Genomic DNA, 22,915 nt, shown 5'->3' on the forward strand with positions numbered 1-22,915 from the left:
TGATGATGGAACACAAGTCTTCATTACAGACCTAGTTCCCCATCCACACACTCTGTGTGGGTGAAATTCTCCAGATTAATTTAAAATAAACCCCTGGCTCCATTCTTGCTCAGTTCTTTAGTTTTCAAGTTTGCAACATCCTTTCGGTTGATTAGTAAATTAAAAAAGGAACAGATGTAAATCATTCAACTTATAAAATAGCTTTCTGGGGACACCTGAATGGCTAAGCTGGTTGAGCATCTAAATCTCGGTTTCGGCTCAAGTATGAAAACACGGCTGTGGGTTCAAGCCCCCTAGCAGGCTCTGTGCTAGGTGTGGAGTCGGCTTGAGATTCTCTCTCTCCTTTTCCCTCTGCCCCTCCCCCCTCACTCACACACAAACACACACACATACTCTCTCTCTTTCTCTAAAAATAAATAAATCTAGAAAACAATGAAATAAAGTAGCTTTCTAGAGCAGAAGCTTTAAGTGAATACTAAGAAATATTTCTCTTTTTTTTAAGATTTTGTTTCTTTATTTGAGAGAGAGAGTGAGAGAGAGCATGAGAGGGGGCAGGGGAGATGGTCAGAGGGAGAAGCAGACTCCCCTTTGAGCCAGGAGATGGATGCTGGACTCAATCCCGGGACTCTGGGATCATGACCTGAGCCGAAGGTAGACGCTTAACTAACGGAGCCACCCAGGCACCCCCACTAAGAAAAACTGCTTAATAGTAAAGTTAATCCGTCACTACATTAAGATGTTACAATAAATATTAATCTAAGCTCTAAACACTCTGAGTTTAATTCAAATGTTAACTAAAAGTCTTCTCGTGCCCCAGAAATACCTTCTTTTCCCATGACTCTACTTTGCTAGTTTCCTAATTTGACACTACCTTAATCTTCCCTCTATTGATATAGACTATCAAAAGGGCCACTGTCTGCAGAAGACCAGCACGATGAGAAATAGGAAATACTGGAGATGGAAAAGATAAGTAGAGGCAGAAGATAAAGAGTTCTCTAGTCCTTTTTCATAACCAATGTTGAGCTGATTCTTTTGTCTGGCAGAGAGCCTGCCCTTGAGGAATGAGGGAACACTCCAGTAGTGATCAGTGATGGGAAGAAGATAGCACAGGATGAGCGGATCCCAGGAACCAAGAGAGCAGCATGCATGGGTGGGCACCCCTGGAAGACTGTGCATCCAGGCTGTGACATGAAGACAAGCGAGAGAAGAGAGACTCCCCACAGATGCCCAACCAGGCTGGTGGGGTGCACCTAGCAGAGGAAGAGGCAGCTCACCAAGACGCATTCCACTTAGCACCCTAATTATGCCAACCATCACATAAATGATTCAGGTCAGAGTGGTGGCATAGAGAGCCTGGGTCAGGACTCAGGAGGCCTGTGATCTGGACACAGCTGTGAACTTAAGCTCTGTGAACTTAAGCCCGTTGCTTTACCTCTCTCTGCCTCATTTTCTCTATCTATAAAATGAAAACAAGAAACAAACAAACAAACAAAAAGAGGAGGGGAGGGGGAGGGGAGGAAAGAAAGAAATGAGGAAAACTCTCAGCTCTTTCTAAGACACCCCAACCACACTGCCCGTTGTCCAGCCGACTGGGGAAAAGCGTCTACCGGCCACAGACCAGGTCACTGCCATAACAGTCCCAGGGCGTCACGGCAGAGCGAGCAGGGGTGGAAGTCCTTTGGACGAGTGACAAATGTAGTCAACAGGCAATAGAGAAAACCATGCTCAAGGCCAGGCTGTGTACAACTTTGAACATGTTACTGGCTGGGGATAGAAAAATCCTGGTTTCTTCCCTGCTAAAGATTTATGAGTAAATATAAGCCCTCCGCTCTCCAAGGCTGCCTATATCTCTTGGTGAATCATGATTCTCTGCACTATTTTCCCAAAAACGTCTCTGTGGTGCCTACTGTGTATGCAGCATGATTGAAGATGCTGAATGGGGTTTTTAAAATAAGATACTGGACCATAAACTCCAGATGGAGGGAAAAGCAAACACAGAAGACATTAAGTGACCAGATGATTGATACAGATGCTAAGTGTTATTTTTTTTTTCCTAGTTCTTTGCAGAGTGTCCAACAAAGAGAATGGAAGAGGCAGACCTACTCAATCAAACCACTTCCATGACATACATTCGGCTTAGAGGCTTGTCTGTCAATCAGAAGGTGCGGATGATTGTGTTTGCCCTGTTCCTCACTTCCTATGTCCTGACACTGATTGGGAACATCCTCATTGTCATAACTATTATCTATGACCACCGGCTCCATACCCCTATGTATTTCTTCCTCAGTAACCTATCTTTTATTGATGTCTGCCACTCCACGGTCACTGTCCCCAAGATGCTCAGAGATATGTGGTCAGAAGAGAAGCTCATCTCCTTTGAGGCCTGTGTCACCCAGATGTTCTTCCTGCACCTCTTTGCCTGCACTGAGATCTTTCTCCTCACAGTCATGGCCTACGATTGGTACGTGGCCATTTGCAAACCCCTGCAGTACAGGACAGTGATGAACTGGAAAGTATGTGTGCTGCTGGCTGTGGCCCTCTGGACGGGGGGACACCATCCACTCCATATCGCTGACCTCCCTCACCATCAAGCTGCCCCACTGTGGTCCTGATGAGATTGACAGCTTCTTCTGGGATGTGCCTCAGGTGATCAAACTGGCCTGCATGGACACCCACATCATTGAAATCCTCATTGTCTCCAACAGCGGGCTGATCTCTGTGGTCTGTTTTGTGGTCCTCGTGGTGTCCTATGCGGTCATCCTGGTGAGCCTGAGGCAACAGATCTCTGAAGGCAGGCGGAAGGCCTTATCCACCTGTGCAGCACACCTCACTGTCGTCACACTCTTCCTGGGGCACTGCATCTTCATCTATTCCCGTCCATCCACCAGCCTCCTGGAGGACAAGGTGGTGTCTGTGTTCTTCACCGCAGTGACCCCTCTGCAGAACCCCATCACCTATACTCTCAGGAATGAAGACACGAAGAATGCCTTGAACAAGTTCATGGGGAGGTTGGAGGGGAGAGGGAAAAAATGACAATGTCTAGGCTCTTAAGAGGCCTGGTGCTCCACATCCAAGAAATGCCTTGCAAAGAATATGTCACCTAACATTTATCGGGCTTTACGACTTATGAATTCTCTTCAGTCCAATATTTGACAATCATACCAGTAGCTGTGATTTTCAGGATCTTCCATATGCTGGAAATTGTTCTAGGCACTCTATATTTACTCCATGCCCACAGCCACTTGAGAGGTAGGTTTTATGTTTGTTTACAATGATGGAACGAAAGCTCAGAGAGAGCCAACGGTATGCCCAAGGTCACCCATCTAGGAAATGCTGGAAGCAGGCTATTAAGCCAAGTGCATCAACACAAACTCATGCTATTTTCACTACACCATGTCGCCTCTCCGGGCTGTTGTCTTAGGGTGGTAACTAATGTTGAAATGAACCTTTAGATTGCTGGGCAGCACTTGACTACATCATTCACTCAGATGCTTGCCTAAACGGCTCAGCAAACACCGGTGACTCAGACCAAGTGAGTTTGCTTACGACTTCAGTGATGTAGAAAGAAGACTTTGAGTCACTGAAGGTACTGATATCCTCAAGTGGCCAGGAAAAATCTGCCATCAGAGCAATGAAATGGGGATATCTTACTATTCATTCATTTGACAAATTTTTACCAAGCACCTGTTATGTGCTAAGGACCAGGTTTACAATAACACACACACACACACACACACACACACACACACACTAGTCCCTCCTTTATGTAGTTTAGAGTCTAGTGAAAATAGGAAACAAAAATATAAACAAATACATTTAATTACAGATCATAACAAATCCTGTAAAAAAAAAACACACTGAATGTTGATAGAGAGTTTCAGAAAAGACTGTCTTCAGAGTGGTGAGGCAAAGAAGGTCTCTTTGACAAATGACATAGAAGCTAAGATCGGAAAGATAAAGAGGAGGCCTGCATGAAAAAAGACAGGTGATGAACATTCTAGGCAGAGGAAATGGCAGGTGTTGGGAAAGACCCTGGCTTGGTCCAAGCAAAGAAAGGGTAGTGTGGTTACAGCTTAGACCCTAAGGCAGAGAATGGTGAGAGATGATGGTGAAGAGGTCAAAAGAATACTTTCATGTCTTCTCAAGGGTCAACCAACTTTCAAAATGGTGCCAAGACAAGGCAAGGGGGAAGAAAGTATTTTTAAATGGTACTGGATCATCTAGGTAGATGGGAAAAATTAATCTCAACCCTCATCTCACGCCATGTATCAAAGGAAACTTAAAATGGATCACAAACCTAAAATTTAAAGCTGAACTGTAAAATTTCTAAAAGAAACTAGGAGAAAATCTTCGAGACTTTGGGGGAGGTGAAGATTTCTTAGGACACAAAAGGCATCAATCTTAAAAGTAAAAGAATGATAAATAAGACAATCCAAATATAAACTTCTGCTCTTCAAAATATATCATTCAGAAAATAAAACTGCAAGCCACAGCATGAGAAAAAATATTACCAAGACATATATCCAACAAAGATCTTGCATCCAGAATATACAAAGAATACTTTGTTTACTCTTATAACATAGTGACAAGAAGAAAAAACTAATCATAATAAATTAGCAAAATATTTGAACAGACACATCACAACACAAGATATAGGAAAGGATAATAAGCAGATTAAAAGATTCTCAGCATCATCAGTAATTAGGAAAATGCAGAGTAAACCACAGGAATTTCAGGCCTAAAATTAAATATTGACAATAACAGTTATTGGATGTTAAACTCTTCGACTTCTGATGAGAACATAAAATCATACAACCACTTTGGGGGCACCTGGCTGGCTCAGTCAGTGGAGCGTGAGACTCTTCATCTCAGGGTCATGAGTTCGAGCCCCACAGCAGGGGTAGAGTTTATTTAAAGATAAACAACTTCAAAAAATCATACAACCACTTGGAAAAACAGCCTTCTAGTTTCTTACGAGCTGAACATACACTTACTATATGATCCAAGAATTCTACTCCTAGGTATTTACCCAGGAGAAATGAAGACCTGTGGCCAAAATAACCTGTAAGTAAACATTTATATCTACTTTATTCACAACTGCCAAAAACTGAAAACACCCAAATGTCCATCAGTAAATGACTGAATAAACAACTGTGGCATACCCATACCATGAGATATTATTCAACAATAAGAAAAAACAAACTGCTAATACCCACAAAAGACGTAGGTTAATCTCAGAAACAGCATGCAGAGCTAAAGAAGTCAGGCACAGGAAAGTTCGTACTGTATGATTCAATGTATATGAAGCTCTAGGAAAGACACATCTAATTCATAGCGACAAAAATCAGATGCTTGCATGCTTGGGTGGAGATAGAGGGATTGGCTGGGAAGGGACTGAAGAAACTCTCTGGGTGATGGAAATGCCCTATATCTTGACTGGAGACATGGTTACGTGGGTGTATATATACCTTTGTCAAAATTTCTCAAACTGTCCAATTAAAATGCATGCATTTTATGGAACTAAATTCTACACCAATAAACTTTATTTTACAGTAAGTTCTTTATACATTTCCACCTTGATTTTATCAAAGTATTATGAAAAATACAAAATAGTTGCAGGAATGAGGAATCACGTTCAAAGTAAGTTTAATTCACTACAAATCATTGATGGCTTAAATAAACACCTTGAATCTACATTAAAAGGTAAAATTAAAACCACTTTAATTTATAGAACCTAAGTGTGATATCACTTCCCAGAGGCAATAACCCACAGAATCCACAAATCAAGAAAATAAGTTATCTCACAAGTGTACCTGTTCCTGAAACTCAGTCCATGCCCCAAATTGTGATCTTTTACTAGTGAAACCAGAAGCCTTCTTTCAAGTTTTCCAGATTCTTTTTTTTTCAGATTTTATTTATTTATTTGAGAGGGAGAGAGAGTGAGAGAGCACGAGTGGGGTGAGAGGCAGAGGGAGAAGCAGAGTCCCGTCTGAGCAGGGAGCTGCACTCCAGGCTCCATCCTAGGACTCCGGGATCATGACCTGAACCGAAGGCAGACACTTAACCGAGTGAGCCACCGAGGAAGCCCCAGATTCTTTTTCCTTTAGGTTCCACCATGATCGTTTCCTTTATGTAAGTAAAAGTTAATAAGTCCTTCCCTTTAAAAAAGAAGTTCTGCTCTGTGCCATTTGATCTGATTCTGTTTTTTTACTTCCACTGTCTTGTTAAAGATATGGCCATAATTATACTTGTGACTCCAAATCCATTGTGTGCCTGACTTCATGAAAAAAACCTGTTCCTGTCTGAGATGTTTGATGGCACTTTTTACCTCCTCATTCCTCAAGGTGTAAATGAAGGGATTTAGCTGAGGGGTGACCACCGTGTAGAAGACGGACACCACCTTGTCCATGCAGAAGCTGGTGTCTGCCCAAGGGTAGAGGAAGATACATGGTCCGAAGAAGAAGCCAACCACCATGAAGTGGGCTGAGCAGGTAGGCAGGGCTTTCCGGCGCCCCTCAGCTGACTGTTTTCGAAGAGAAACCAGGATGACCGTGTAAGAGGTGACCAAAGCCGGGAAACAGGTGAGGGAGACGGTTCCACTGTTAGACACAATGAGCATTCCTGTGAGGTACGCATCTGTGCATGCCAGCTTGATGACAGGGGGCACGTCGCAGAAGTAGCTATCAATAATGTTGTGGCTGCAGTAAGGTAGACGAATGGTCAGGAAGGTCTGCACCAGAGAGTGAACAGAACCCCCCAACCAGAGAGCAAACACAAGCTGTACACAGACCTGATGTTCATCACATTGGGATAGTGCAGCAGAGCACAGATGGCTCCATAACGATCATAAGCCATGATGGTCAGCAGAAAGATCTCAGCACAAGCAAACAGATGTAGAAAGAACAGCTGTGCGATGCAATTATCAAAGGAAATCATCTTTCTCTCCAAAAGCAAGCCCTCTAGCATCTTGGGCACAGTGACAGATGAGTGGCAGATGTCAATAAAGGACAGATTGCTCAGGAAGAAGTACATGGGGGTATGGATATGCAGACTAAAAACTATAGTAACTATGATGAGAGTGTTCCCCAAAAGGGTCAGTACATATGTGATGGAAAATGCTACAGAAAATAGTGCCTCCAGCACCCAGCTCTCAGTGAGTCCCAAGGAGACAAATTCAATCACTCTTGTTTGATTTAGAGCATCCAATGAATTGTCAAAGGACCTTGTGGCGGGGGGGACCATGAAAGCTAATTTAGCTTTAATATTACAGGACTAGAACTCACTGAAGTGATTCTACATTCCATTATGAATTGCTTATTTATTATCAGGGCATATAAAATAGAAGAGCAACCTAATAGCGACTGTTACAATACACCCATTGTGTACCAGGAGCTGTTCCCAACATTTTATATACACATTTCTAGTAACCACAACTGCACCATGGCATAGGCATTACTATTCCTGGCTTGCAGATGAGATACATGAATCTGACAAGAATAGGTCAAGTTGCCAAAACTCTTAGCCACTAGTTGGCTGCCTTTTTTCATTTCGGTCTAACCCACAGATAACACCAAATTAATCTTCCAAAATATGACTCCCAACTAAAGTCTTTCACCATTTCACTCTTCCTATCAAATTAAATGTACATCCAAAGCCTGCAACAGACTAATACCTGTTTATTTTTCCAGTCTGGAATCCTCCTTTTTCCCCTACGTACTCCTCTCTCCAAGCAGGTTGGTTACTGCTTCTGCCATGTTACCCCCACCTTCAAGAAAACTTTGCTGGGGGCGCCTGGGTGGCACAGTCGTTAAGCCTCTGCCTTTGGCTCAGGGCGTGATCCCGGCATTCTGGGATCGAGCCCCACATCAGGCTCCTCCGCTAGGAGCCTGCTTCTTCCTCTCCCACTCCCCCTGCTTGTGTGCCCTCTCTCGCTGGCTGGCTCCATCAAATAAATAAATAAACTCTTTTTAAAAAAAAGAAAAAGAAAAGAAAACTTTGCTGATACAATCAAATCCTATGTCTACTCTTTCATGCCTATTTTATGGTACTGAAATATTAAAAACAAAAAAACACTTCTTTCTGTCCATTACATTGAAATTTTCCTAAAAAGCAATAACTACTGGGGCACCTGGGTAGCTCAGTTGGTCATGTGTGTGAGTCTTGGTTTTGGCTCAGGTCATGATGTCAGGGTTGTGATATCAAACACAATCCCATGTCTCTCTCTCTCTCTCTCTCTCTCTCTCACATGAGTAACTAAATCTTTTCTTTAAAAAAGATCTTATTCTTCATAGTATATTATGATATTATTTACCTAGCTGCCAACCAAAACAAGTGGAGAAAGAAAACTTCTCTGAGGCTCTTAAGTTGTTGTTGTTGTTGTTGTTGTTGCTTTCTAAGGGTGGTGGGACAGAGGGGCAGAGGGGGAGCGAGAGTGAGAATCTTAAGCAGACTCCACACCAGGGCAGAGCCTGATGTGGGGCTCAATCTCACAACCCTGAGCTCAAGACCTGAGCTGAGATCAAGAGTCAGATGCTTAACCCACTGAATCACCCAGGTGCCCCTTCTCTGAGGATTTTAAAGGTGAGGATGCTTTAAGGTAAGAACCAAATAGTGTCCTCTTCTCTGTGTCCAGAGAAAGACTCAAAAGCACCTCCCTCAGATATTCCAAGGATGCGGTCCTGGTGAGTTATGTCTCAGAGAGTGACACTGGATCAGGAAGCCCAGGGGAGCAGAACTCTCATGCTTCAGCTGTACTCTGCCATTTCTTCTCCAGAACAGCCCAAATCGAATCTGTATGCTGACTTTCAGAGCTCAGGAAAGACAGGCTTTCTCTGGTGGTAGTAAAGACTCCCTTGCTTCCACAAACAAGCAAAGACTGAATGACCATCTGCCAGTAGAAGAGACTCCTTCTCTCTTTGAAAGAGTGTATCTCATTCGACATTCATTCCACAAACATTTGTGAATGCCTAGCAGGCACTGTGCTAGTGATGGTATTGATCCCTTCCAACCTCAAAACTCCATAATTCTATGACTTTTTTGATGACTAGAGAGAAGGAACAGGTGCTGTGGCAAAATCTAAAAGGTGGCAAGGCATAATCCTAGACATTTTGAGGAATCATAGAGGGTGTGTGTATTTGTGGTTTCTTAGGGGTGCAGGGGTGCCTGTGCAGAAAGCAACACATTGAAAAAGTATACTGAGTCCTGAGACAGCAAAGAGGTTAAAATAATTCTCGTAAGTTAAAAGGCCTTCTACTAAATGAATAAATACTACACACTTGCGCAACATAACAGACAAGTGTTTGAGAATGGGTCTTGCTCAGGACCATGAACACATATGCATACGGGTACATACCCCACAGAAGGCATGGCAGGCAATGCAAGTGAAGAGGTGGTAAAACTCACCAATGTTCTTCAGTGACACAGGGGTGATGTAGCTAACTGTTATCATGTTCTTTCTTCCACTACTTCCATAATCCCTTCTGAAATGAAACAGAGAGAAAGCAAAATGTTTTAAAACACTATGACATTAGTACCTGGTTTTCTGTTAAAATAATTTCACTCTTAGGGCAGACGCCTGGGTGGCTCAATCAGCTGAGCATCTGCCTTCAGCTCAGGTCGTGGTCCCTGGGTCCTGGGATGGGGCCCCAAGTCAGGCTCCCTGCTCAGCGGGGTGCCTGCTTCTCCCTCTGCAGTTCCCTCTTTTTGTGTTCTCTCTCTTTCTCTCTCTCTCTGTCAAATGAACAAATAAAGTCTTTAGAAAAAAGTAGTTTCACCCTTTTAATTTGGTCTCTGGATTTTTTTCAAACTCCTTCCTTCTCTGTTAATTTTTCGTTTGTCCTTTTCAATATTTCTGCCTTCTTCTAGCCAAGTAAGGTAGAGTACTAAGCCTACTTGCCCTTTCCGCTTTGATCAGTAATTATTATGGGCACTATTAGAACTATCTTTGAACAGGTTCCAAAATCTGTTCATCAAAAGCCATTCATTTACTCAAAAAATATTTTGTATATAAGGAAAATACTCATTTTTAATTAATACAAATAAATAGCATACATTAAGAGATATAAGCGAATACTAACTTGAAGCTTAAAATTTTGCATCAAGGAAAGTAGAAAAGTGTGTTTATCATGGTAATCATGTCACAATGTACATCTTTATCAAATCACATGGCCACCTTAAATACATTCAATCTTTATTTGTCTGTTGATTACACCTCAAGAAAGATGGAGGAAAAAAGAAAATATAAAATTTTTTGAGAAGCTGTGCCAAGTAAAGCCAGTCTTCGGTTCTATTGTTGTTCTGTTGAACTAATGAACATTACTGAGTGAGGACCTATTTTGTCAGGCAATGTATCTGAAAATTTGGATTCTGGGGCACCTGGCTGGCTCAGTCAGTAGAGCATGCCACTCTTGATCTCAGAGTCCCGACTTCAAGCCCCACCTTGGGCGTGAAGCCAAATAAGTAAGTATGTAAGTAAGTAAGTAAGCAAATAGGTCTAGTACTAATCTTAAAAACATTTGGATCCTGCTCTTTTTTATCCCTTTAACGAGAGAAAGAGAGAGAGAGAGAAAGGAAAGAAAGAAAGAAAGAAGAAAGAAAGAAAGAAAGAAAGAAAGAAAGAAAGAAAGAAAGAAAGAAAAAAGAAAGAAAGAGGTCTAGTACTAATCTTAAAAACATTTGGATCCTGCTCTTTTTTATCCCTTTAACCAACTGATCTATCATAACTGTGGGTACATTTTGTGCAGATCACTTGACTTTATTTTCACAATCTGGAAAGCAGGTAAGAATTTGATCTGGTGATAGGTATTAAGGAGGGCACGTATTGCATGGTGCACTGGGTGTTATACGCAAGTAATGAATCATGGAACTTTACATCAAAAGCTAGGGATGTACTGTATAGTGACCAACATAATATAATAAAAAATTATTTTAAAAACTTTGATCCCAGGTTTTTAAGGAAATCAGCAGAAATCTTATCTACTAAGGAGTAATTGAATTAAAAGGACCAGAATCCCCACTAGATACCCATATCGGGTATATTAGTGTGTGTTTTGTATACTGAAATCCTTCATAAAGCACTGAAAGACCCTGAAACCCGTCCCTTTCTGCCCTTTGCCTTTTCCTTTCACCTTTCACCTTTCACCCAAGCTCTCTGCAATCCCCACAATAGCTTCACAGAGGAGACAGTAACAATTGTCTGGAATCCTGTTTCCAGACTCAAGACTGCAAGACTGACTCTGGCCAACATCCAGCCTGCTGGCCTGCTCTGCAGACATCAGATTGGCCAGGCCCCAAATCTCATGAGCCAATTCCTTCAAGTACTCTCTCTCCCTCCCTCAATATCTACCTTAAATAAGCAACAGTAGTCATTATTACTTTATAAAGGGGAGGCAGGAAGAGGATAGGAAAACTCAGTGTCATCAAACCAAATCGATCAACCCGCTAACTCTATTAAACTCTGATTCTCTTTTAAAGGCCAAAGCAATATTCTCCAATGTAAAATCAGTCACATTACCTCACAGACTTATCTTGCTTGTTTAAAAGAGACTTCCCACTGACATCAAACACTTACTCTTGTACCTCCTCCTGATTCAACTGTCCTCTAATACCCTGTTACAGAAGCCCAGGATGGAAAATCCTAGAGCACACAATTTACACAGGGTAAATTGCAGTCTTGAAAGCTTTGGGATTTTTATCTGCCTCTGCCTGACACAGGATTTTGAAGTGATCACTGGATGACTAGAATGGAATTTGTCATCAATGAATACTCAGGGGTACTATTATGAGTTTTCCATTTAAATGAATTTCCTGTTATTAATCTCTGTCATTTAGCAATTTAATAAGTAGACAATAAAACCAGCAGCCTCCAAATATAGATAGATTTCCAAACCTTTGGCAATTAGCAGGACATCAGTTTGTTCTGCCACTGTACTAACCACTGCAACATCCACCAGAGAGCTGAAGTCCACTTACAAATGAAACCTCACCCATGAATCCTAAATGAATTGCTATCAATCCACAGGCTCCCAAAATGCCCAACAGGCAGCCTGAAACTCAATAAGTTTCCAGAAATATCTGACTCAACACCTCCTCATTTGTCTTTTCTACTGTTTCAGGAAAATTCAAAGCCAGAAATTACAATCCGTTCTTAACAGATTGTCCACATAAGATAACCTCTTTACATAAGGCAAAAATATCAAGATGTTTGTACCAGTGGGTTTTCAATCTCCCAAAAGCATCTGTGACTACCTAAATCAAAAACAATAGTAATGTATTGTGGAACTAACAACATGCAGGAATAAAACATATGAAAATAACAACCAAAAGACTAGAAAGAAGAAGACGGAAGTTGGAAAGATTCCTATATTATGCAGGCAGTGGTATAACATTATTTGACGATGTACTGCATTAAAGATGTATTCTCTAAATGCTTGACAAACAGTTAAAATAAAGTGACATGGCTAATAAGGTAATACTGGAGATGAAATAAAACATTTTCTTTAAAAGCTCAGTGACAGGCCAGTCGGTGATGGGTATTAAGGATGGCACGTATTGCATGGTGCGCTGGGTGTTATACGCAAGTAATGAATCATAGAACAGTACATCAAAAACTAGGGAGGTACTGTATGGTGACTAACATAACATAATAAAAAATATTATAAAAAATAATAAAAAAAAGCCCAGTGAATCCAAATGATAAATAGAAACATAAAAGAAAATGAGAATAGAAAACAAATAGCAAAATGGTAGTTTTAAACCAAACCCCATCGATAATCACATTAAATGTATATGGTCTACCTTGTTCCCAAAATAGGTAAAGAACACTTACAACTCAATAAAAAGACAACCCAACTTAAGAATAGGCAAAGGACTCTAATAGACATTGTTCTGAAGAAGATAGACAAATGGCCAGTAAACCCATGAAAAACTTTTCAACATTAGTAGCCTTCAGGGAAATGCAAACAAAGCCACAAGATACCACTTCACATGCTCTAGGATAACTGTAATAAAAAAGACAGAAAATGACAAGTGTCAGAAAAGATGTGGAGAAATTAGAACCCTCAATAATTATTGGTAGGAAGATAAAATGATGCAGGCATTTTGGCAAAAAAAAAAAAAAGGCAGCTCTTCAAAATGTTAAAGACACAAGTTATCGTAATCCAGCAGAGCCACTCCTATACTGAAGAGAGCTGAAAACATATGTTCAGACCGCCTGGGTGGCTCAGTCTGTTCAGCATCAAACTCTTGATTTTGGCTCAGGTCCTGACCTCAGGGTTTTGAGATCCAGCCCCACATCAGGCTCTGCACTGAGAATGGAGCATGCTTAAGATTCTTTCCCATACAGCCACTCTGGAAAACAATATGGAGGTTCCTCAAAAAGTTAAAAATAGACCTACCCTACAACCCACCAATTGCACTACTAGATATTTACCCAGAGGATACAAATATACTGATCCGAAGGAGCACCTGCACCCCAATGTTTATAGCAGCAATGTCCACAACAGCCAAACTATGGAGAGAGCCCAGATGTCCATTAACAAATGAATGCATAAAGATGTGGTACTGGGTGCTTGGGTGGCTCAGTCGGTTAGGTGTCTGCCTTGGGTTCAGGTCATGATCCCAGGGTCCAGGGCGGGGATGAAGCCCCACATCAGGCTCCCTGCTCAGCAGTGAGTCTGCTTCTCCTTCTCCTTCTGCCCCTCCCTCCACTCGTTCTCTCTCTCTTTTAAATAAATGAAATCTTCAGAAAATAAAATTTAAAAAAATATGTGGTGTAGATATGCAATGGAATGTTATTCAGTCGTGAAAGAAAACAAAATTGCACCATTTGCAATGACGTGGATGGAACTAGAGGGTATTAGGCTAAGTGAAATAAGTCAATCACAGAAAGACAATTCTATGAGTTCACTCATATGTGGAATTCAAGAAACAAAACAGAAGATCATAGAGGAAGGAAAGGAAAAATAAAATAACATGAAATCAGAGAGGGAGACAAACCAAAGAAACTTTTAACTATAGGAAGCAAACCGAGGGTCAGTGGGGGGATGGGGTAACTGGTGATGGGCATTAAGGAGGGTACTTGATGGAATGAGCACTGGGTGTTGTATGCAACTGATGAATCACTAAACTCTACCTCTGAAACTAATATTACACTATATGTTCATTAATTGATAAACTATAAATATAATATAAATTAATTTATAAAATAAATAAAATAAAATTTAAAAATAAAAATAATTAAAAAAAAGATTCTTCCTTACCCTCTCTCTCAGCCTCTCCCCCCCGACTCACACTCTCTCTCTCAAAGAAAAAGGAAAGTATATGTCCACACAAAAATTTGTACATATTCGTGGCAGCATAATTCATACGATCCAAAAAGTGGAAAAAACCAACAAGTCTATCCATTGACAAATGGTTAAACCAAAGTGGCATGTCCATAAAGTGGGATACTGTTCAGTAATACAAAGGAATGAGATAGCGACACATGATACAACATGTATCCACCTCTGCAGTGAAGATGAAGAGACCGTGAGGTTTGATGATATTGAGGAGAAAACGATATGGAGACAGCAAGTGTCCCAGGCCCTGGCGGAGTTCCATCGTTGCAGAAGAGTAAACATACGGCAGACTATAGCCATGATAGATGTTACATGCTCCAAATCATGAAAAACAGTCTCGCATTTATGAATGGAGAAAAAGGAATTCAGATATGGAGGGGAAGGTAAAAGAAAGGAGGAAGAGGGAGATGTTGATGATTTCATGGGGAGTAGCCAGCCAGAATGCCTTGGAATACACTCAACAGAATCTACGAAATGGTCTATGTACATCTCATCAAATTTCTCTCTGTAAACAAACACCTATAGTGTTTATAGTTACAGATGTGTTTATATAGTTACAGATGTATTAAAAAAAAATCTCGAGTCAAGAACCTAACTTTCCAGTACAGGAAGAGTGAAGTAAAAAGAGCAAACTAGGGGCGCCTGGTAGCGCAGTCATTAGGCATCTGTCTTCAGCTCAGGGCCTGATCCCGGCATTCCGGGATCGAGTCCCACATCGGGCTCCTTCACTGGGAGCCTGCTTCTTCCTCTCCCACTCCCCCTGCTTGTGTTCCCTCTCTCGCCGGCTGTCTATGTCTGTCAAATAAATAAATAAATAATCTTAAAAAAAAGAGCAAACTAAAGTTAAAACAAGCATAAGGGGGCGAAAACAAGCATAAGGAAGGAAATAACAGAGTAAACATAAGTGAAATAGTATAAAACAAAAGAGATGAGCAAACAAAACCAAAAGTTGGTTCTTTGTAAAAATCAACAAAAATGACAAACCTTTCACTAGACTGACCAAGAAGGAAGAGAGAGAACGTTAAAATGATTAAATTTTGGAATGGGAGCATTACTGCCCACCTTACAAAAATAAAAAGGATTATAAGGGAATGTTATGAACAGCCAGCAAAGTAGGTCACCTCTATGAAATGGACATATTTCTAAGAAGACACAAACTACCAAACCTGACTCAAGTGGAAACAGATAATCTGAACAGACCTGTAACAAGGGAAAAGATCAAGTGAGCAATAAAAAGAGTATATCCCAGGCTTGGAGCTCCCTGGCCAGGGCCTCACCTGACCCTCAGCACCATGGCTGTGGTGGGGGCGTCAGGGACGGCCTGGCTCTCATGGGCCTAGGGCACCAGGCCCCGCGCTCCAGGGCACTAGCTTGGCCTCCCGCATTACACTATATGTTCATTAATTGATAAACTATAAATATAATAGAAATTTATTTATAAAATAAAATAAAATTTAAAAATAAAAATAATTAAAAAAAGATTCTTCCTTACCCTCTCTGCCTCTCCCCCCCACTCATACTCTCTCTCTCAAAGAAAAAGGAAAGTATATGTCCACACAAAAATTTGTACATATTCATGGCAGCATAATTCATACGATCCAAAAAGTGGAAAAAACCAACATGTCTATCCATTGACAAATGGTTAAACCAAAGTGGTATGTCCATAAAGTGGAATATTGTTCAGTAACAAAAAGGAATGACATAGCGATACATGATACAACATGTATCCACCTCTGCAGTGAAGATGAAGAGACCGTGAGGTTTGATGATATTGAGGAGAAAAAGATATGGAGGCAGCAAATGTCCCAGGCCCTGGCGGAGTTCCATCCTTGCAGGAGAGTAAACATATGGCAGACTATAGCCATGATAGATGCTACAGGCTCCAAATCATGAAAAACAGTCTCGCATTTATGAATGGAGAAAAAGGAATTCAGATATGGAGGGGAAGGAAAAAGAAAGGAGGAAGAGGGAGATGTTGTTGATTTCATGGGTAGTAGCCAGCCAGAATGCCTTGGAATACACTCAACAGACTCTATGAAATGGTCTATGTACATCTCATCAAATTTCTCTCTGTAAACAAACACCATAGTGTTTATAGTTACCTATGTGTTTATATAGTTACAGATGTATTAAAAAAAATCTCCAGTCAAGAACCTAACTTTCCAGTATAGGAAGAGTAAAGTAAAAAGAGCAAACTAGGGGCGCCTGGGTGGCGCAGTCATTAAGCGTCTGTCTTCGGCTCAGGGCGTGATCCCAGCGTTCCGGGATCCAGACCCACATCAGGCTCCTTCACGGGGAGCCTGCTTCTTCCTCTCCCACTCCCCCTGCTTGTGTTCCCTCTCTCGCTGGCTGTCTATCTCTGTCAAACAAATAAATAAAAAATCTAAAAAAAAAAAAAGCAAACTAATGTTAAAACAAGCATAAGGGGGAGAAAACAAGCATAAGGAAGGAAATAACAGAGTAAACATAAATGAAATAGTATAAAACAAGAGAGATGAGCAAACAAAACCAAAAGTTGGTTCTTTGTAAAAATCAACAAAAATGACAAACCTTTCACTAGACTGACCAAGAAGGAAGAGAGAGAACATTAAAATGATTAAATTTTGGAATGGGAGCATTACTACCCACCTTACAAAAATAAAAAGGATTATAAGGGAATGCTATGAACAGCCAGCAAAGTAGGTCACCTCTATGAAATGGACATATTTCTAAGAAGACACAAACTACCAAACCTGACTCAAGTGGAAACAGATAATCTGAACAGACCTGTAACAAGGGAAAAGACCAAGTGAGCAATAAAAACAGTATATCCCAGGCTTGGAGCTCCCCGGCCAGCGGCCTCACCTGACCCTCAGCACCATGGCTGCGGTGACGGCGACAGGGATGGCCTGGCTCTCATGGGCCCAGGGCGCTAGGCCGGCCTCCCGCAGGCCGTGGCACCAGGGGGCGGCCCGGGCGCAGGTGGCGGGTCCCCATGGGGCCGCTGGGCCACGGCGCGCCTGGAGGGCCGGGAGGTGTTGGAGTACCTGAGGAAGACGCGCTGGGTGACCAGCCCGCACAACTCCTTGCAGGCCTCGGTTGACGTGAGCACCTGCCCTTGAGCTTCATCTCGCGGAGCACCTCGAGATCTTCACGCCCTCCCTCCCTCCACCCCCACTGGGCAGTGGCAGCGGTGGCCATGGCTGGGCGCCCCAGAGCGTTCCAGGCCAGCCCAGGCCTGATGCCAGCAGCGACTTCTACCTGCGCTGCCCCGGTGAGAACGGATGTTTGCCCTGTTGGTGGACGCCGTGTTCCAGAGGCGCAGGGCACCACCGGATAACGGCCGCGCGTGTGCACCTCCAGGTTCCCGAGCACAAATCTCAGGATCCCGTTCACTACCCTGTCCAGTGAGAAGACGGAGAAGTAGGAGGCTCCCGGTCCCGGGTAAAGCCTGTGTAGGCCCACATCTCAGCCCTGACCATCCACATTCCAAATGCCATGGCCCCCTTCCCTCATAACCCCCCTCCCTCTCCCACTGGAACCCAGTGCTGCCAACTCCTGCCTATCCAGCCCCCGGGGAGCAGAGCGATACCAGCTGACCTCAAGTGAATGGCCGACAACTGGTAGCCAGAAAATGAAAAGGAAGCTTCTGGTGCAGACAGCCCCAAGAATGATTTAAAGCCACCTTATTCCTATGCAGAATTCATAGGACAGAAAACTATGATGGCTCCTGAGAAGCAACTTACCCTAAATGGAATTTATACTCACATCACTAAAAATTACCACTACAAGACAGTGGACAAGAGCTGGCCGAATCTAATTCGCCACAATCTCTCTCTGAATCCTTATTTCATCATAGTACCACGTTCCCTGGAAGAACCAGGCAAAAGGGCTTATTCTGGAGGATAGATCCTGCCTCTGAAAGCAAATTCATAGAGCAGGCTTTTAGGAAAAGATGGTCCATGGGCATGCCTTGCTTTAGAAACCCTCTGGGACCCCTCTTCTCCAGAAGTGGCCCAGCCTCTCCCAATCACGCTGGAATGCTGTCTGCACTCGTCAGTGGTGCCCAGACCCCCAAGAGCCTGTCAAGGGAAGTTTCACTGGCCCCCCTGGAGCCTGAGCCCAGTGCCTCACAGCCCAAACTGGCCATCATCCAGGAGGCACAGTTTGCCCAGCGTGCACCAGGCTCCCCTCTGCCTTGTCAGCCCATTTTAATGGCCGGGCAGTGGCAGCTGCCACTGACGATCGATCGATCCCATCACCTACACGGTCGCTGCTCCTGTGACCACCTCAACCTCCCAGCAGCCTGTAGTGCAGATGGCGCACGTCGCCCACCAGATCCCCACAGTGTCTGTCACCAGCATGGCAGGCCTGGCCCCGGGAAGCACGTACACTGTTGCCATCCAGGCTCTGGTCACTCAGGCGGCCGTGCTGGCCCCTCCTAAGGCAGAGCTGCAAGACAATGGCAATCACAAAGAAGTAAAAGTGAAAGGGGAAACTATTCCTGCCATTACCCATGCCACAGCAGGCGCTGCCGGCTGGATCATTCAGGAGCCACAGACCACCCCTGTCCACATGGTCACCACAGTGCAGCAGGCACCTCTAAGTCAGCACCAGCAACCAACAAAAACTGTCCCACGAAACGGGACTTGCCTGATGCCAATCCCTGCCACTGGCCGTAACCAGGTGAACAATGTGGCGAGTCCTCTGGACACAATGGCAACACGTGCATCGGTGTTGACCTCCCTGCCCACAAAGCGCCAGAATGGTGACAAGACGGAACAGCAGGAGTTGAAGCAGGTCCAGAGGGAAGACGGCGGTGACAACATCATCATCACCCTGCGTGTGGCAGCCGGCAGGGAGAAAGGTGTCCAAAACCAGCGACCAGGGCAGCTTTTCTTACTTTAATATTCAACTCCGTGGTGCCAAAAGGAGACAGCACCTCCCACTGACACTCGGAGCACGTTGTCTCGGTGGGTAGAGGGTCCTTCCATTGAACTTCACCTCAGCACTGAAAACACACAACTGAGGTGGCCTCAAAACTCCTAAAAGACAGAAGTCACACCTGAACAAAACCTCAGACAACAAAACCTGGTTCGGCAGTGTCTTCCCATCCCCAGCTCAGCTTGTCACTCCGCAGCAAGATGCTGGGACAGGCAGGGACAGTCCCTACCACCCTCCCAGGACCCTTGGGATGAGACACTAGTTCGTGGTTCACACGTGCAATTAGAATATTTTGAGGTGTACTTTCTTTACAAAATAACGTCTTTGACATTTCAGATCGCTCCATTTCTACCCTGGAGATTTTGGAATTACACAGGACTTTCCCTATTTATTTCATTTGGGGAAAAGAAACTATGTAGTTCTGTTTTTGTTGTTTGTTCTCAGCCATGGAATGATTTCCTTTTGTCTTCCCTGTTACCGTTCAGATGGAGCTACTTGATGACATCTGTAGGTTTTCTGTGTTAGAGCAGATACCAGATGCATCTAGGATGGACAGACAGGCTGGACAGATGGACCCCCACGCTGGGCCCCATGTTAACCATGACTGAAAGAACTGCTGGACTCAGGAAGCTGCTCTTAACTGGTTCTCTTTCCTGCTACATTTTGCTGGTTGTTCCTCTGTGTTGACTTTGTTCCTTTGTGTTGACTTCATAAAATAAAACAAGCCTCCTAAATAATACTACTAATAATATATTTTTAAAGTATATCCCAGAAAGAAAAACACAGACCCAGATGCCTTCACAGTACATTATACTAAACACTTAAAGAATCAATTCCAATCCCGCACAAACTCTTCTAAAAAGCAAAACAGAAGGTAATGCTTTCCATCTTAATGATTATGAATCCTGAGGACACTCATGATACTGCCCAAAACTAATTCTCCTAAAACTTCACAGGCTCTTCCTCTTTATTCTCCTTCCCCGACTTTCTCTCTTTGCATGGGCATCTCATAAGGTCCCATTTCCAGACCTTTCCCTCTTGCCTTGATCTCTTAGCAGTACCTGTATCTCTGGTAGTCATTTCAAAGATAAAACTCTGGGGAAGTAGGTAAGCCATTTCTTTTTAAATCACTATCTCCTCTGACAGGGCTCTGTACATGATCATACAGGTGTGCACTGCCCAACCCCAGGAGAACTATTCACATCACACACCTACAGATGTGGATCCCCGTTCCGATTTTTCACCTTATGGTAGTAAAGCAACATTATTTCCCAAAAATCAGTAATTGCAACCACATCATAACTAATTGTAATTCATATAAAAGTGCCACAATGACCCTGATTTTGATATTCCTTGTGAGTTAGGGCTAAGAAGGAAACTAATGATCTCTTAACAGAAAAAATTTGATGCTCTATACTCAAGACATATGATTATTATGAAACAAGCCAAATCTAACTTATCCTTTTCACATGAAATCTCTCTTTCTGACTTTCCCCTCTATAACTGTTTCCAACAATCACGTAGATTTTAAATCTCAGGCTAACTCACTCACCCCTCCGATCTATTATTCTACATCACAGAGTAAAATTCATCTGCCCCTGGGACATAACAACTGACACAAGAAAGGGGTTGCTGACATTTGCTGACTGCAGATAGGATGGGTACCAGGTACACAGTGGAAGCTTGAGGACAGCCTCTTGAGTTGACCAGCTTCCCATAAACGCAAGGATTTTTTACTTTTGCTCCAGGAATCTATGCAAAAGCAACATGTACAAATTCTAGAACCATCTTTCAACTGTCTGTCATTTCATGTTGAGCCTTTTTCAATCAAAGGCATTCTTAGGGTTCTTTTTTTCATTTTTCTTCTGGAATTCACTACACATTGCTCTCCTGAGTGTGGCTAAGCTTTGGGATTCTCCGCCTCCTGGACATGTTCTGTGTGCATAGCTTGGTTCATTGGCCACATTGATTCATTTACATAAGTTAATAACTTTGTAACCACAACAGTTTTCAGAAGGTTCACTGGAATATCCAACATGCCTTTGTTAACTACTTATCCTTACCACAGAGAAACATTTAGCAATAGAGTAATCAGTGAGACAAGACTTATCATGGCTCTCTAGAGACAACCTCTGGTCTTTATGTGATATTGGCATGAGCAAGAGGACCATTAAAAAGTTGAATTCTCCTCTGGGTCATCTTAAGAAGTGGTCCATATGGACCTGTAATTTGTCCAAAGTAACCAAACTCTAGGCTTCTTCCTTTCCTGAACTTTGTGCATGTTTGGATTACAAACACCTAACCTCTTGCGTGTCATTTGACCCAGCAGAGCAGAAGCAAATTAATACCCTACCACCCTATTCCTTTGTGCACAGCTCCCTTCATTATGAAGAGAAAACACAGTGTGCACAGAGAATTTTTAATCTATGTTACAGCTGAATACTTCACCAGGGCCCTGGAAGGGTAGTTCGTCCATACAATTCACTTACTCTCTTCATTTCCAGCTGAAAAGGTCTGTCATCTGAGGTCTAATTAGGGAGGAGATTCAAGATAATAAATTCTTATCATCTCAGAAATTTGGAGCTAGAAGAACCCATAGTACCTGTTTTGTCCATTCATTTTGCAGGAGAGAAAGCAGATGCTGCAGAAAGATACACAACTTGTTTATGGTCACACAGAAAGTGTGTGACCGAGCCCGGTCTAGACTCTGGTCTCCCGGAACAGTGTTCTCCAAACAAAAACTGGAAGAGCATCTGCTACCTGAAGACACATCAGGAAAAGAATCAAGAGATTGCTTTCATTTAGCATAATCTCCTCCAGTCCCGTCCATGTTGCTGCAAATGTTGGGTAATCGTTCTTTCTGATGGCTGAGTAATATTCCACAGTATATATAGACCACATCTTCTTAAGTGAAATAAGTCAAGCAGAGAAAGACAATTATCATACGGTTTCACTCATTTATGGAACATAAGAAGTAGGAAGATTGGTAGAAGAAGAAAGAGAAGAAGAAAGGCGGGTAAACAGAAGGGGGAATGAACCATGAGAGACTATGGACTCTGGGAAACAAACTGAGGGTTTCAGAGGGGAGAGGGGTGGGGGAATGGGATAGGCTGGTGATGGGTATTAAGGAGGGCACGTATTGCATGGGCCACTGGGTATTATATGCAAGTAATGAATCATGGAACTTTACATCAAAAACTAGGGAGGTACTGTATGGTGACTAACATAACATAATAAAAAATAGTATTATTTATAAATGGACGGCACTGGAGGAGATAATGCTAAGTGAAATAAGTCAAGCAGAGAAAGACAATTATCAGATGGTTTCTCTCATCTATGGAACATAAGAACTAGGAAGAGCGGTAGGAGAAGAAAGGGATAAAGAAAGGGGGGGTAATCAGAAGGGGGAATGAAGCATGAGAGACTATGGACTCTGAGAAACAAACTGAGGGCTTCAGAGGGGAGGGGGTAGGGAATGGGATAGGCTGGTGATGGGTAATAAGGAGGGCCCATATTGCATGGTGCACTGGGTGTTATAAGAAACTAATGAATCATCTAACTTTACATCAAAAACCAGGGATTTACTGCATGGTGACTAACATAATATAATAAAAAATATTATTATAAAAAAAGTATAGCATGTGTTTACTTTGAGT

At 42.7% G+C, this 22,915-nt stretch overlaps 2 protein-coding genes and 1 pseudogene across 2 annotated transcripts; 2 read left to right on the forward strand and 1 right to left on the reverse strand.

Moving 5' to 3' along the window:
* Positions 1-2,084: 2,084 nt before the first annotated feature.
* Positions 2,085-3,033, forward strand: LOC103680671 (olfactory receptor 4E1-like). Its single transcript, XM_040625616.1, is given in 2 exon segments — positions 2,085-2,552; positions 2,554-3,033. Coding segments are annotated over 2 exon segments (948 nt in total).
* Positions 3,034-6,160: 3,127 nt separating this feature from the next.
* LOC103680670 (olfactory receptor 1509-like) lies at positions 6,161-7,242 on the reverse strand. Its single transcript, XM_008710155.2, is given in 2 exon segments — positions 6,161-6,795; positions 6,798-7,242. Coding segments are annotated over 2 exon segments (1,080 nt in total).
* Positions 7,243-15,974: 8,732 nt separating this feature from the next.
* On the forward strand, positions 15,975-19,244 carry LOC103680669 (annotated as a pseudogene).
* The last annotated feature ends 3,671 nt before the right edge of the window (positions 19,245-22,915 follow it).

Source organism: Ursus maritimus, unplaced genomic scaffold (assembly GCF_017311325.1).
Source record: "Ursus maritimus isolate PB19 unplaced genomic scaffold, ASM1731132v1 scaffold_9, whole genome shotgun sequence".
Taxonomy (NCBI): Eukaryota; Metazoa; Chordata; class Mammalia; order Carnivora; family Ursidae; genus Ursus; species Ursus maritimus.